Below are 17729 nucleotides of genomic sequence, written 5' to 3'. Positions count from 1 at the left end.
GAATTTATCTGGCATTGCATTGCCCTGGAGGAGAAGGTTACAGTATGATGTAGTGTGTGGAGTGAGAATTTGGGAGAACTTTTTAAAATAGAGGGCAGTCAGACCATCTGGACCAGGGGCCTTTCCTAATTTCAGATTTTTAAGGGTCATCTCAAGTTCCTCAACCGCTACCTCCCTGTTGAGCTGTTGGAGAGCTTCAGAGGTGATTTTAGGGAGGTTGGCTTTGGAAAGGAAGGCGTCAGTGTAGACATTTGAGACTTTCGCTGTTTATACATGGATTGATAAAAATCATGAAAAGTATTAGATATACTGTTATGGTTACTCGTGACTTGGCCTTCCTGAGTTTGGATCTGCAAGGCTTGATTAATGCGTTGCTGGAATTTAAGCCTTCTAGCCAATAGTTTATCAGGTTTGTTGGCCCATTTATAGTACTTAGCTTTGGTCCAGCACAGGGCTTTCTCAGTCCTATGTGACAGGATAGAGTATAATTGTAAGTTAATGGTCTTGATGGCCTGTTGGAGGTATAAAGATGGATGTTGTTGATGAGCATGGACTAGTCTAGCTAGCTTAGACTCTAAATGGGACTGTGCCTGTCCTCTATCCTTTTTTCTCTTTGACCCAATGGCTATTAATTTACCGCTGATAAATGCCTTATGGGCTAACCATACCCAATGAGGAGAGGAGTCTGTAGTTGTGTGCTCGGTGAAGAAGTTAGTCAGATCAGTGGCAATCTGAGTCTGAACTGCAGGGTCTGTAAGCAAAGCTTCATTAAGGCGCCAAGACAAAGGAAGGGACCTTCTAGGTGTAAAGTCAAAAACAGAAAAAACAACGTCAGACCATGCTGAGACAATATGTCTACTGTTCAGATGAAGGGGGAGGGCATTGGCTGAGGACAGAATTAGGTGAATTCGGGTATGAGAATTATGTGCCGAGGAATAAAATGTATATCCTCTAGCTCACGGGTGTCAAACACAAGGCCCGCGGGCCGAATCCGGCCCGCCAGACCTCGTCATGTGGCCCGCGTAGCCGCCGCCGGCCTCCAGCCTTCACCTTTTATTATCACTTCCTGCAGGCGGCCCCTGCAGGAAGTGATAATAAATCGCATAAGGAGCGCTGTGTATTACCGGTACTTCCAACTACAAGCGCTCGCCGAGAGGAGAGAGGAGGGAGGAGGCAGGCTGGGAGGACGGGCGCTGGCAGTGTGAGTCATAGGTCACTCACCTGCGCCGCCCACTTTATGAATGAAGCAGGCGGCGTGGGCGCATGACGTATGACTCACGCTGCCAGCGCCTGTCCTCCCGGCCTGCCTCCTCCCTCCTCTCTGCCTACCGAGCGGCGAGCGCTTGTAGTTGTAAGTACCGTTATACACAGCGCTGATTATGCGATTACATACAATTAACTATTAGACATAGGATTATACAGTGAGCGGGGCCCGTGTAGTAGAATACAGTCACTGCACGGGCCACGCTGTCATTATAAAAGCAGATGCCGGCCCCTAGCCCGTGTATTGAGGGTCATTCACTACAGGGACACTTATGGAGGGGATCTGTGGATGACACATAGCATAAGATGCTATATATGTGTCATACACAGATCCCCCATAAGTGTCACCCACAGATCCCCCATAAGTGTCACCCACAGATCCCCCATAAGTGTCACCCACAGATCCCCCATAAGTGTCACCCACAGATCCCCCATAAGTGTCACCCACAGATCCCCCATAACAGTGCGTCACTCACAGATCCCCCATAAGTGTCACCCACAGATCCCCCATAACAGTGCCATCCACAGATCCCCCATAACAGTGCCACCCACAGACCACAATTAGTTCAAAACTAACCAAAAGAACACTTTTTGGTCCAATTTTTTTTTCTTCTTATTTTCCTCCTCAAAAACGTGCGTCTTATGGGCCGGTGCGTCTTATAGGGCGAAAAATACGGTAACCCTTACAGTTCTGGAATGTGTTGGATAACACTGACAGCATTATGTCAGTGTTATCCAACACATTCCAGAACTGTAAGGGTTACATAGCATCATAAATCAGTATAATGCTATGTGACCCCAGTCAGCGCTTGCAGGTCAAGCTTTCAGAGCTAGTTATTACTTACATTATTACAAAAAACTGTAATAATTGAATGCAGTGACAATAATTTATGATAATAAAGAGTGGACACATAGTCCTACAGATACAACCGGCCCTTTGAGGGTGACCAAACTGCTGATGCGGCCCCCGATGAATTTGAGTTTGACACCCCTGCTCTAGCTGATCCATTGTGTTCCCTACATGTGTCTTTTAGAGAGAATTGGTGCATAGTATTGTTAATGAGCTGGTTTTGCTCACATGTATGATGTGAGTCTGACGTGTGTGACCTATCCAGAGTGGTTAAAATCCCCACACCAAATGAGATATTGGTATTCTAGGGGTTCAATTATATCAGCAAAAATCTTGAAGAAATGAATGGGATGCTCATTAGTGGAGTAAGAGTTTACAATACAGATGAAGGTATCTTGAAGGGTACCTATAAGAATCTATCAGGTATCTATTGTCAGAATCTGAATAGGTCTAGTTGACCTGAAAAGGGAAATTTTTCTTGAAAAGAGTAACCACACCCTTCGTCTTAGATGTAGACGAAGCAGTATAAAAGGTAGAGTAATGAGAATGAATATAAGAGGGGGATGAGGTGGTGGAGAAGTGAGACTCCTGCAGACAAACAATCTCAGGGGAATGTTTTAGATAGTCTATAAATGCTTTTCTACGCTTATGAGTTAAAAACCCTAACATTATGTGAAATTATGCGACACATAATAATAGACCAGTGTTCGCAAGGGAAGAACAATTACCAGGGAACAGAAGGCAACATGATAATCCTTCCACTGCAGAGCAGCTATACATTTGCAATAACGCTGACCAGAGGATATATCGAGGAAAGTGGCCATAAGATGGATTCACTACCTCGAGAGACCCGACCCTTAATCTTCCCAGAACGGAGGAGCACCAGAGGGAGCCATAGGCTCAGATCATACCCAGCAGAATGGTGCAGTCCCAGAAGAGGTGGAAGATGCAGCATGTTCAGTTCTGAGGCCCCATTCTTGTTCCAAACGATGGCCGTGCCTTGGTGGACCAGGATTTTTATGCTCTCGGGGTCCTCGGAGGTAGGGGCACTTGCATCTCCATAGGGATTGCCTCTGTTGTCAGGGCTTCTTTACCTTCCTCCAGTGAACAGACTGAGTAGGTCCTGGAGTCGTGGAAAAAAGTCAAAGAAAAGGGAAAGCCCTATTGGTAGCATATTTGGGCTTGCTGAAGAGCCGATGTTATAGGCTTCATATTTCTGCAGCGGCCTAGATTAGAGGGTGCAAGATCAGAATACAGTTTTGCTGTGAAAGGTAGGCCCGGTAGTGCCGATAGATTGCGAGAAGCTTGTCATAGGCCTCCGAATAGTGGAGTTTCAGTATAATGTCCCTGGGGGTGTCTGGATTCTTCGGAGCACCCAGATCCCTGTGTATTCTGTCAATGCGGAACAGCAAATCGTCCTGTTGAGGCAGCAGGATCTTGTAGAGTTCTGACGCTGTTTGATGTAATGAAGTAAGGGTCTCAGGTACACCTCGTATACGAAAGTTCGCCCTCGTGGAGCGATTCACTAAGTCCTCCAACTTAAGCTCCAAGGCCTCTAGTTGCACCGTGTGGGTGTCACCATGCTTTCGGCCTTCGCTTTAACATCGGCTACTCGTTGGCCTATGATCATGGATTTGGCGGGAAAACTCAGTTACCGCTTGGGCTAATTCATCCCGGAACATTTGCCGGGTATTTTGGAAGAGGTCTCTCGGTGGAGATGCAGGAGGTAAGGCTGGGGCAGGTGAGGAAGGGATTAGAGTCCTCATTGTTGTCCAGGGCGGGCTGGGCCGCCATTTTGGAAGCGGCTTGAGAGGCAAAGATAGCTGGGATGGACAGTGATAGAGGCTGGGAAGCCGGCAGGGCACCCGATTTCTTGGATTTGGTCTTCGTCCTGGCAAGCTGGATGCTCAGGTCAGTGCTCGTAGAGCTGCTAAGCAGTGGTAAACAGCCCTTCAGCAGTGGCGGGCACAGAGCTCACGCGGCACGCATCTTCCCTCGTGAACCTCGCGCATGCGCCCTGACATATATTCTTTTAAGAGTATGATCACACTGTCGGGTCTCCTGATGCAGGCTATTCCATTTATTTCCAATCCTTAGAAATCATGTGCATTACATTTACAGTAATAATGTAATACCTGCTCTATCCACTGAGTGGCAGTGTTGCTCCAAACAATAATATCACCATATAACACTCTAAATCTCTCGGATCAGATGCATATCATAAAGCTCACAGAATGCACAATAATTTAGGCAAAGACCTCATTGGTCCTTAAACAATTTCTAAATGAAATGAACTTAATTTTGCTATAATATATGTAGTCATGGAATAGTATACAATAAGATAGATAGGCATGGCACAGAGAGATGGATGGATAGATAGATAGATAGATAGATAGATAGATAGATAATGAAATAGATAGATTGGTAGACAGCTATGACAAAGATAGATAGATAGATAGATAGATAATGAGATAGATTGGTAGACAGCTATGACATAGATAGCTAGATAGATAGATAGATAGATAGATAGATAGATAGATAGATAGTAGATAGATAGATAATGAGATAGATAGACTGGTAGACAGCTATGACATAGATAGATAGATAGAAAGATAGATAGATAATGAGAGATAGATAGATAGCTATGACATAGATAGAAAGATAGATAATAAGAGATAGATAGATAGTCTGTGGACAGACATAACCTTCATACATTTCGCATGACCTTGTGCAGAAATCACAGCCTGTATCTTCGAGGAATGTCAGCAATTTAGCATTTGCACATATGTATTAGGACAGCTTCTGACTAATGTCACCCCCCGGTAATGAACCTTGCTCAGTCTGTAGTCAGTGGCTGTGGGCCTCCGGGCGCAGCATGCTGCCACTACCGCGGTGAGAGGGCTGGAGGGATCCCTATGGCAGAAGGACTGATTAAATATATAAACGGTTAACATCTGTAAAGAATTCACTTGGAGCTAGATATACTTTGGGTAAAGAGCCTATAAACAGGCAGATACTACTCATGTCCAGCTCCAGGGCTCCTTGGAAGCTACTGAGATGACTCTGGCAGTCGTGTAAAGTAAGCAGATGACATTAGTATACAGAATGATCATGATGACCAAAGAAGAACGCTGCTTAGTATACCAGGTACTGACGCATCTCATCCTAATTCTTAGGAGTGACCTATCATGGCAGTAGTCCAGAGACAGAGCCCATCTGCTTGGGTTCAGTATGGAGAATATGGCCGCTCTATTGTCTGTTTGACAGTATGGAGGGTTAAATAGATTTCCACAGCATATGTCCATGAGCGCTGAGCACAATGGCGTCAGGCAGGGAAGAAATCTAGTCTCACAGGTGATGTCTCACCTCTCGGGCTCCTTGTGCTGGTTCACTAATATATATATAATGCATGGAGCATAAGACTGGCTTCTCTCCAAAAAATCAATACTGCAGCATCAGCGTTACGTAAGACATGATGCGTGAGTTATATGTTAAATGCATATTCAGCACCGCCGTCAAAGACGTTTCTGCCTTCTGGACGCTCTCATTAAAATGCATGATATCTGTGTGAGGCTCTCAAGAGCTGGAAATACTCTGAAGTTGCCTCTGATAAACAGACTTTCATGTATTTCCCCCCTATAAGTAGCGTTTCTAAGTACTGCCGAGTTTGTATCTCTGCCCCGAACACTCGGGAATTTCCAAGGGAACCGACTAGAGAAGATTCATTCATTAGGTAGGTTCACACAGAGTTGTCTCGCTATGTACTGGAAAAGCACTTAATGTACACACTGAACGACTCCCTGTTGGCATACATTTGGTGGGTTTGCGCCACCATATTTTGATATATACTACTATAAACCATAGTGGGTATGCTTTTCATGCTGAAAAAATGTATTCGCCATGGTATATTGCCTTGAGAAAGCGTGAGGATGAGAAGCGGCCGTAGGTTGTGTATCCGATTGTCTCGCTCAAGCTACCTCCTAGCACTTTCATGGATTAGTGACTGCCATGGATTTATCTTTTTATGGCGGACTTATCATGTGCTTTTTTTTTTTACTACACCTCCGACATGGTTCAGGTGTGCACAGAGCCATGCTACCCAGAATGACTTGAAGTAGTGCTCACCTTCTGTAGCACCCCAGAGGGGGCACTACCATTCTTACACCTAGCTACTGTCTCTAATGTCTAGCAAAGAATGTCATCTGTGTATTTCATTCCAGTTCCTCTGATACTGTGCCTTAATAATATTGTTGTTCAACTGTTATTACATATAATATGCCTGGTTGTCCAGAAGATGGCAGTGTATCTGGCAGAGAGATCATAAGATAGATTGGAACTTACCAATCCCATCTCCCCCTTTTGGGCAGAAGTGGTTGAGTCCTGCTTCTTACCAAGGGAGGGGTTGTAAGAAGTTTTAGTGGAGTAGAGAGTGGAGAAGTGGAGTTGAGAGTTGGAGCAAGAGAGTGAAGTAGCATGGTGTGGTGAGGGAGCGTATTCCCTCACTGCTGCTGGAGCTTTGGAAAATACCACAGAGTGCAGCCCACTCCTGATATATATAAAAGGACTTAGGTGGTCATTTACTATTATAAATTCACATAAATTATGCATATTTCAGGTACAGATTGTGGCACAACGGTTAGTTGCGCCTCTATTTGTGACTTTTCCCCGCCCACGCCAGGTCTAAAATAGAGGGAGTGGTGTGACATTTTCTACACCTGTTTTAGGCGTAGAAGCTGTCTTACATTTACTGGCGCTGGGTCTGCCGAAGTTATGAAGAGGCCTGCTCGTAACTGCGGCGGATCCACTACCAGCTATGGGCCTTTATTAAGACCGGCATCTAAAATGCCCCTTAGTACCTCAGAGGCAAAACGGAGCCAAAGACCTCTACTTAGCGAAACGGGTCACAGGATACCTCACACTCATAAGAAACAGTAACTCAAGCTGATCGGAACCAGACTGAAGCCAGAGATTAGCACAGCAGCAGAGAGATAAAGCAGTGTTCAAGTTCACCTGCCCGTTTACCCTTAGCCAGCTGCAGCCAAGAGAAAGATCAAGTATTGTTTGGATGACAAAAGTTTATTGCAAGTTTATTCAAGTAAAACCATTGAACTTTACCAAGTGTGGAGTCTATCTACTCCACCAACTACAACTCCTTTGTTGCTACAGAGCCTAACCCTGGGGAGTGACAGTATCCAGGTAGGAGCACTGTGACCCAAACTATTAGCGCCACAACATACCACTCGGAATTCCTAAACACTGGGACTTGATCGGCCCTGGGGGGGGCGGCATGCCGCACTTGTCTCCCATTGTTGGAACATGGGATCCTGTGGGTGACGTATGCCACCTTGAGGCGTACAGATATGTGGGAGCTTCATGATTACTGCATACACTAGGAGATTATCCAGGTCTATGCATTGAACCTAAAGTCCAAACACTACGTGAATGTTATGTGAAATCTGCCCCAAGCCCTCTGCTCGTTCAATACGGCTGCACTCCATTACTGTATATCAGAGAGGCCCTTGGATGCCTCTCAAGGAAAATGAAATTTGCCTGAAGTTTTTTCTTTTAGAGCTTGAGAACAATCCATATTTATCCACTGAAGGTCCAGGGATACTCACAAATTCCATTCCATCTTGTCCTATAATTTGGTAGGTCTTGTAATTCCTTACCCGTGTTTTGGCATCGATTTTGGATCCTCGATCAAGCAGAAGCTTCACCATGTTACCATTGCCTCTCTTGGAAGCCACGTGTAAGGGAGTAATGTCATTCTAGGAAAAATAGAAGAGCACAAAATCATTTCTATATGTAATTCAAGGAAGATAAGATATAACACATATATTACAGGCAGCATATTCAGTAGTCACAGGGAAGACAAAAGCTGAACGCCATGACAGAAGGACGTTTAGCAAGAGCTGCTTCCATTGTCAAGAATGGTAGGCTATAGACATACTGTGCTGTTGTGCTCGTCTATGAAAATATTGCTTTAACATCCCAGTTAGGCTAGCTTTAAACTTCCGCCATGTTTTTCCTGTTCCAGTCTAGGAAAATTAAAATGGCATGGATGCACCAGATCTGTCATATGACGGACACTAATAGTGCCTGACGGACCGATTGACGATACTAGGACGGACACTATACTGTCATTCTGCCGGACACTTTTTGTCTGAATCTGCGATAGAAGCACCTAATAGACCCTTCATCATAGATGTCAACCTAGTCTTAAATATGTTTCCTGACACTTATTTGATCACGGGGTCCAATTTCTGAAACCCCATGTCAGCTAAATGAACATTGCAACCCCTTCATTCATCTGATCATTGAAGGTGCTAGGAACTCCACAATAATCAAATATTAAATTCCTGGAAGCCCTTTTTTACTTGTTCTTTACAAGGATTTACAGGAGTACAGTATTGATGATCCATCTTCAAGATTGCTCATCAGTATCTGATCAGTGGGGGTCCGACTCCGGTACCCATGCCGATCAGCTGTTTGAAGAGGCTGTGGTGCTCCAGTGACTGCTGCAGCCTCCCCACAGCTTACCCAGTACAGCATCATTCATTGTATAGTAGGCCATGTTTGGTATTGAAGCCCTGGCCCAGTCACATGAGTTTACTACCCTAGGAAAAGGTTGCATTGCTCATCGGAGAACTGATTGGTGAGGGTGTTGAGAGTCAGACCCCTAGATCAGACATTAAATGATCTATCCTGAGGATAGGTCATCAATATTCAGCTCTCAGAAAACCCCTTTAAATATGACTTCTAATAATATCTCTTACAATAGACACTACATCAGCTGTATAACCCATCAGTCAAAAAATACTTTCAATCATTGACAATACCTACTAGAGACAAAGGTTCTTCTCCAATAGATCTGGTGTTTTAGGTTTTAAAGGCCATCTGTCAGCAGATTTGTACCTATTACACTGTCTGACCAGTTACATGTGCGCTTGGCAGCTGAAGGCATCTGTGTTGGTCCTCTAGGTGCAACAGTGGTGTTGCCCTCACTCCTAGAGGCTCTGCTCTCTCTGCAACTGCAGCACCATCTGCACTTTTATTGACAGGCCCAGACAGTGTAAATGTAATCACGCCTGCCTGTCCCTGTCAATCAAAGTACACCAGGCGTGGCGACTGCAGAGAGAAAGCTACTGAGGAAGGAGCAGAGACTCTGAAACGCGTATAGTGGTCTTATATGTGACTTTCATGCCTGATGTCAACATCCTTTTAAAGCAATTCATGGCCGGAGCTATTACTTACTGAGTTCAAACTACAAGTACCTTTGAATAGCAAAAGGAGTGCTTGGCGTGCAGCAGGACGAACCCATGCCTACAGGAAGTTGAAGCCCAATCAGCGGTCCAGTCGAGCTCAGTGAAAAGCAGCAGTGGTAACGCAATAAGGAAACGGCAGGGGTGAGTGCACAGCCCCACGTCCTACCCCGCTCCAATCCACTGTAATTTCTGGCAGCTACTCTTCCTAGAAGGTAAGCGCTATATCACACTACTAAGTCCTGGCATCATGGACGTCTTGGACACCAACCAACAGGTAGGCGCTGAACTCTACAGTTTGATAGCAAGAGGCGCTACCTAAATATGTATAAGAGTGATCACAAGAGTGCCAGTGTGAGCGCTACATATGGGACATAATCGCTATTTATATAACGCCTATCAGCATTGCCAAACATTGAATTAACATTGAAATCAGTATTACTATAGCGCTCTGCCAGTGTGAGCGCTATATCAGAGATACAAGTAATACTTTATAAAATACTTACAAGCATCGCCAACTAGCATTCAAACAAAGCATACCTTCACTTAAATCAAATAGTGCACTATTCATCAGAGAATTTTTTTTTTATTGATGAATGTTTTGGAATGTTTTTTATGAAATATCGACTGGAATGAATTGGATATAACCGGTTTTCTGAAGGAATTGGATATAACCATCTCAAGTGTGTTTTATGCCGATAATGGACCTTTCCTTTATAATTTTTATTTTTTTTACCATAATCATGTGGACAAAATTGAGATGATCTAATGTTGGATTGTATTATCTGCATATTTATTTACACTTGTTGCAACGGGGGTATTGAATGTTGACCACTGGTCTTTTATACTACTGAATCATATTTGATGAATAGTTATCAAATTTTTATGTAATTTTTATGCAAATACATTTTCGATTAATTAAATAAGGTGGGTGTACGTATAAGAAGGTGGTGTACGTATAAAATATTTCCTTTACTGCAGAGAGAACAGAGCCTCTAGGTGTAACAGCAACGCCCCTGTTGCTCCTAGATGATCATTTGCATATATTTAGACATCATTTTTCTCTGCAATGCCGTCACATATAAACATGGGGACCAACACAGACACCTTTAGCTGCCAAGTGCACATTTAACAGGTCAGCCACTCTCATAGGCACAAAACTGCTGACAGATGCCCTTTAAATATTTCCTCCTGGCTGCAGTGCCTCTTCAAGTAGAGGAAGGGGCAGTGTCATATGAATTATAGTCTGTGGGGAATGGTTTTTGTAGAAGAAGAGAACTGAAGGGAGGAAAGAAGACACTAAACAGGTGCAGTTCCATGGATAGTAACCTGACTTGTTGCTCAGGCCGCAGTATATAATTGTCATGTCCTAATGTCAGAATACGGTAATTTAAGCCAATGTGTGATTGATTGTCATTATGTGCAATGTTGTGATATAGGTGTATGTTATATCCAGAAGTAAATCTTTTAGTGTTTGCTGTTATACAACGTATTCTATATACGATTCATAAATGTTTAATGTAGACCACTCCATTGCAGTGCAGAATATGGTTGTGAGTTTTCCTCTAGGTACGTTACTTCTGCTCTATATATTCTGCATATTGTACATTTTTCTCACCCAAACTGACCCAGAACTTGGGAACTTTTTCCTGCGTTGCATGACATGAATATTTTTTCATTGCAGCTACAGATCTTGCCTCTTTATAGTCTCAGAGATACAATTAGCAGATACTTGAATACCAGGTATGATTGGCAATCGTCATTAGCATGGTGCAGCCTTGATTAGTAATTGCCGAGTTGAAAATAGATTTTTGAGCAAATTTAAGTTTTAAACATACTGGACATAATCTTAAAAAAAGAACATTACCATAGTATACAAATACTCAGTAAATGTCAGTCGCTTTCTAGAAAGGGACCAATTGGATCACCAATTAACTTTATTAAGAACTGTGAAATATTAATTTTACTGTTGGTCGAACACCTCGGGATGGTCGGGTGCTCTACCGAGCACCCGAGCACAATGGAAGTCAATGGGAGAACCCAAGCATTAAACCAGGCCCTCCCTGCTCTGAAGAGGGGAGGGTGTCTGGTTCATAAGAAAAGGTCAGTAATTGATGGAAACACCACCAAAATGGTTCCGGAACAGCATGGGGAGGATGTCTGGATGCATCTTGGACTCCCAGGTCGGTGCTGGGAACGATTTTGTTCAAGTAGTATACCACTTTTACAGACTGACAATAATACGCACCAAACTGAGGATAAAATCGATTTTAGAGGAAAAATTGTTAGGAGACATTATTTTTTGTATATTTACATGTATATAAAGTGCAAGTGCTGCCAAAAATTACACGGAAGATGCACTCCGATACAACCTGTGTATCACATAATAGAGGTGCATCATTCACATTGTGGTACAATTGTTCAGGTAGTGGGACTCCTACACTCATAAAGCCTATTGACTAAGTGAAAGGGCTTTCAAAAATTACAAGGAACCGGCACTCCAATACACTCTTTATGACACATAAAGGAGGGCATCATACACACTTGAAAAATTATGATTGATGGCCTGCTGGTGACCCTCAAAAACATTAGGAGCAAGGGCCTGCTGGTGACCTCTAAAACATTAGATGCTGATCTGAGCATCAAAAAAATTATGGGCGAGTGCCTGCTACTGAGCTGATCATTGAAAAAATTATGGGCGAGTGCTTGCTGCTTAGCTGACCATTGAAAAAATTATGGGTGAGGGCCTGCTGTTGAGCTGACCCTCTAAAACATTATATGTGAGGGCCTGCAGGTGAGCTGACCCTCTAAAAGATTGTAGGTGTGGGCCTGCTGGTGAGCTGACCCTCAAAAACATTATATGCGAGGGCCTGCAGGTGAGCTGACCCTCTAAAAGATTGTAGGTGAGGGCCTGCTGGTGATCTGACCCTCTAAAACATTACATGAGAGGGCCTGCAGGTGAGCTTATTCTCTAAAAGATTGTAGGTGAGGGCCTGCTGGTGAGCTGGCCCTCTAAAAGATTGTAGCTGAGAGCCTGCTAGTGAGCTGACCCTCTAAAACATTACATGCGAGGGCCTGCAGGTGAGCTGACCCTCTAAAACATTACATGCGAGGGTCTGCAGGTGAGCTGACCCTCTACAACAATAGGAGCGAGGGCAGACTAATAAGCATGTTGATATGATAGAAGAGGAGGAGGAGGACGAGAAAAGGAAAATTGAACCATATACCCTTTTTTGTGGTAGAAGGGGTGCATGGGAATACAGTATTCAGTTATTCAGTACATTATAAAAAACACATTTAAAGTGCCTTTATGTTTATCTGCTTTCGTCTGGTGGAGTAGAGAAGTCAGGGGCAATCCAGGCCTTGTTTATTTTTATAAGAGTCAACCGGTCAGCATTTTCAGTTGACAGGCGGATGTGCTTATCCATTATTATGCCCTCAGCAGCATTAAATACCCGCTCTGACAAAACGCTGGTGGCAGGGCAGGCCAGCACCTCCAAGGCGTAGAGCGCCAGTTCGTTCCACGTGTCCAGCTTGGACACCCAGTATTTGTAAGGCACAAAGGGATCATTGAGGATGCTGACACGGTCTGCTACTTACTCTTTCACCATCTATAAAATAAATTCCCCCCTTGTGACACTAGACCGCGTATCAGGGTGAGGGTGCTGCTGGGGTGTCGTGAAACTGTCCCAGGCTTTGGAGAGTGTTACCCTGCCTCTGTTGGAACTGCTGTGTGTTACCCTCGTCTCCCCTCCTCAGTTGCCCAAGGAACTACGTTCTCTGCCACCAGCGTTGTCAACTGGAAATTGTAGCAGCAATTTTTCCACAAGGACCTTCTGGTATTGCACCATTTTGCTCGTCCTCTCCACCACAGGAATGAGAGATGAGAAGTTCTCTTTGTAGCGGGGGTCTAGAAAGGTGAACAACCAGTAATCACTGTTGTCCAAAATGCGTAAAACGCGTGGGTCACGGAAAAGACAGCCTAACATAAAGTCAGCCATGTGTGCCAGAGTCCCAACAGGCAAGACTTCGCTGTCATCATCAGGAGGATGATTCTCAATCTCCTCATCCTCTTGTTCCTCTTCTGCCCATCCACGCTGAACAGATGAAATTAAACTTCCATGGGTACTACCCTCTGTAGCGGAGGCAACCGTCTCCTGCTGCTTCACCTCCTCCTCCTCCTCATCATCATCATCCAATTTGTGCTGAGAAGACAAACTGAGGGTGGTCTGGCTATCACCCTGTGTAATGTTTTCCCCCATTTCCACCTCTCCCACATGCAAAGCGTCGGCCTTAATTGTGAGCAGCGAGCGTTTGAGTAGACACAGAAGTGGCATGGTGACGCTGATAATAGCGTTATCGCCCCTCTCCATTAGTGATGAGCGGGAGGTGCCATATTCGATTTCGCGATATTTCGCGAATATTCGATTGAATATTCGTGATATATTCGTAGAAATCGAATATTCGTAATTTTTCCAATTATCGCAAATAATATGCGATTTAATTAATCGCGTATTGCGATTTTTCTTTTAATAGTATAAGGCAACGTCCCTATGACTAATTGACTATGGCTAGGCTAATATGTGTATTTAACGCAATTTCGTAATATTGCTCTAACTTCGTCTTTTAGAATATTACGAATATTCTAAAAGACGAAGTTAGAGCAATATTACGAAATTTCGTAAAATACACATATAGATTGTAATTTAGCTAATATAGTGCTATAATATTTTTTTTTCTCAAATTTTTTTTGCCTCTTCTGAACTTAAGTTTTGTTAAAGATGTACACTATTAAAAAAATTACTATAGCAGTATATTAGCTAAGTTACAATCTATGTGTATTTTCCGAAATTTCGTAATATTGCTCTACCTTCGTCTTTTAGACTTTTCGGAATATTGCTCTAACTTCGTCTTTTAGAATATTCGTTATATTGCTATAACTTTGTCTTTTAGAATATTACGAATATTCTAAAAGACGAAGTTAGAGCAATATTACGAAATTTCGTAAAATACACATATAGATTGTAATTTAGCTAATATAGTGCTATAATATTTTTTTTTCTCAAATTTTTTTTGCCTCTTCTGAACTTAAGTTTTGTTAAAGATGTACACTATTAAAAAAATTACTATAGCAGTATATTAGCTAAGTTACAATCTATGTGTATTTTCCGAAATTTCGTAATATTGCTCTACCTTCGTCTTTTAGACTTTTCGGAATATTGCTCTAACTTCGTCTTTTAGAATATTCGTTATATTGCTATAACTTTGTCTTTTAGAATATTACGAATATTCTAAAAGACGAAGTTAGAGCAATATTAAGAATATACGTAAAAAGTTGAAATCGCAATTCGATTAATTCAAGTTATAATAATCGAATTGCGATTTCAACTTAGCACTGCTATATTCCATATTAGGCTAGAATTAACGAATATGGAATATAGCAGTACTAAGTTGAAATCGCCATGCGATTACTTCGAGTTATATTACTCGCATTGCGATTTCAACTTGATGCTGCTGCTGGGTCTCAACTAGAATTTGCGAATATGACGAATGTATTCGTCATATTCCACAAAACGAAGATAACGAATGTATTCGTCTATTCCACAAAACGAAGATATTCTCCATCTTTGTTTTAGCTACCTATTCATCAACTTCGCGAATTCTAGCAATCATATAGGAAAGTTGACTATAGAGACAGCTAAGTTTAATTCGCTATGCCATTATATTACTTAGCTTTTTTTAAAAATAAATAGAATAATTATAATACCTGATAATTATTATAATTATTCTATTTATAAAAAAAAGCTAAGTAATATAATCGCATAGCGAATTAAACTTAGCTGTCTCTATAGTCAACTTTCCTATATGATTGCTAGAATTCGCGAAGTTGATGAATAGGTAGCTAAAACGAAGATGGAGAATATCTTCGTTTTGTGGAATAGACGAATACATTCGTTATCTTCGTTTTGTGGAATATGACGAATACATTTGTCAATATTCGCAAATTCTACCAAGACATTGAAGCCAACCATAGTAAACCAGGTCCAAGTTGAAATCGCAATGCGATTAATATAACTCGAAATAATCGCATGTCGATTTCAACTTAGCACTGCTATATTCCATATTAGGCTAGAATTAACGAATATGGAATATAGCAGTGCTTAAGTTGAAATCGCAATTCGATTATTATAACTTGAATTAATCGAATTGCGATTTCAACGTAATTCTCAAATCCGACAGTACATTCTAGTATATGGAGACGTTCCCATGGTGATGGGGACGCTCCATGAGCACGGAAGTCGGCAGAAGCGGCAACGGGCACTGACTGGAGCATTAAAAAAAAAAAAAGAAGAAGATTCGATTTTGCGAATATATAGCACTATATTCTAAATATTCGCGAAATCTCGAAATCGCGATATTCGAGAAAAAAATTTGCAATTCGAATATTCGTGCTTAACACTACTCTCCATCTGTGTTGATTCCTCAAAGTTTCTTAAAACCTCACAGAGGTCAAACATCCATGCCCACTCCTCGCTTGTGAAGAGCGGAAGCTGACTGTAAAGGTGATTACCATGTTGCAGCTGGTATTCCACCACTGCCCTCTGCTGCACACAAAGCCCGGCCAACATGTGGTGAGCTGACAATTGTAAGCGCTGCTGCAGCGTTGACAGACCAGCGGAAGCTGTCGATGTTGAAGAAATGGGCACACACGCGGCGCACCTTCACCAGTAGCTCAGGCAAAGTGGAGTAGGTTTTGAGAAATGGGATGTGTGTGAGCTTGCCGAGCTCCAAAGCCGCCACCAAGTTACGGCCATTATCAGACACAACCATGCCTAGTTCTAGGTTGAGTGGCGAGAGCCACAGCTCAGTCTGGTCTCTTATCCCCTGCCACAGCTCTGCGGCGGTGTGCTATTTGTCACCTAAGCAGATCAGCTTAAGCACGGCCTGTTGACGCTTCCCCATTGCAGTGCTACACTGCTTCCAGCTACCGACTGATGGCTGACTGCTGCAAGAGGATAATTCTGAGGCGGAAGTGGAGGAGGAGGCGGAGGAGGAAAAGTGGGGGTTGGAGCCACTAACATAGGTGGTGGCGGAAACCCTGATGGAAGTAGGGCATGCAATTCTTGGTGTGGGTAGCACCTGTGCCATCCCAGGGTATGACTCGCTCCCAGCCTCCAGAACATTCACCCAGTGTGCCGTCAGGGAAATGTAGCGTCCCTGGCCGAAAGCACTTGTCCATGTGTCAGTGGTTAAGTGGACCTTCCCAGTAACTGCGTTGGTCAGGGCATGGGTGACGTTACGGGACACATGCTGGTGTAAGGCGGGCACGGCACACCCGTGTACAATAGTGAAGGCTGGGGACTGCGTAACAAGGGACGGCCACCGACATCAGGCTGTGGAAGGCATCAGTGTCCACAAGCCTAAATGGCAACATTTCCAGGGCCAGTAATTTGGAAAGTTGTGCATTTAGTGCCTGTGGGTGAATGGGTTGATTATTTGCGCTTGCGTTAAAATGACTGTTATGGACATTTGGACGCTGCGCTGGGACAGGGAAGTGGATGTGGTCGCTGATGGTCTTTGCGAAGGTCCAGGTGCAGGGCGGGAGGCATCCAGGCCTTCGACAGGGGATTGGCCAGCACGTAACACAGGGGAATAAGAAGCAGTGGTGTGACCTGCAGACACAGATTGTGGACGCAGGCATTCGGCACACCTATTACGGTGCTTTGATGCCATGTGGTGTATCATGCTGGTGGTGGTGAGGTTGCTAGTGTTCACACCCCTGCTCATTTTTGTATGGCACAGGTTGCAAATTACAATTCTTTTGTCGTCCGCACTTTCCTCAAAAAAGCGCTAGACTGCGGAACTCCTACCCCTTTGGCAAGGGCGATTTACGCAAGGGTGTGCTCCGGGGAACAGTTGCGGGCCTGTTTGGTGTGACCCGCCATCTCCCTTTTGCCACCTCACTGCCTCTTCCAGCCTGTTGTGGTGCTGGGGATCCTCCCCCTCTGTAATGCTGTCCTCGCTTGGCTTGCCACCTTCCCAGGTTGGGTCAGTGACTTCATCATCCACCACCTCCTCTTCCAATTCCTTACTCTGCTCATCCTCCTGACTTGTTGACCTAACAACAACCTCAGTTATTGAAAACTGTGCCTCATCCTCAACCTCTTAAGACACTAATTGCCGTTGACTTATTGGCAACTGTGTCTCATCATCATCATCAACATCCACCTCGTGAAACACTAATTGCCGTTCCCCACCGTCATCTTATTGTGACTGCGGATGCTCAAGAGTTTGTGAATCAGGGAACAAGATCTCATGTCCCTCTTCAAGCGGGCTTGTCGAGAGGCCCAAAT

The 17729-nt window shown here is 43.6% G+C and overlaps 1 protein-coding gene across 7 annotated transcripts in view; it reads right to left on the bottom strand.

Moving 5' to 3' along the window:
- ANK3 (ankyrin 3) overlaps positions 1–17729 on the bottom strand; it is a 695467-nt gene that overhangs the window by 189786 nt on the left and 487952 nt on the right. For all 7 annotated transcript variants that reach the window (XM_044296177.1, XM_044296180.1, XM_044296181.1 and 4 more), the window contains one exon: positions 7783–7881. In XM_044296177.1, coding sequence (XP_044152112.1) covers positions 7783–7881 — 99 coding nt within the window. The remainder of the gene's footprint in view (positions 1–7782; positions 7882–17729) is intronic.

The sequence above is a fragment of the Bufo gargarizans genome, chromosome 6, assembly GCF_014858855.1.
Source record: "Bufo gargarizans isolate SCDJY-AF-19 chromosome 6, ASM1485885v1, whole genome shotgun sequence".
NCBI lineage: Eukaryota > Metazoa > Chordata > Amphibia > Anura > Bufonidae > Bufo > Bufo gargarizans.
Note: the sequence above shows the minus strand (reverse complement) of the source record. Positions and strands in the feature narration are given on the sequence as shown.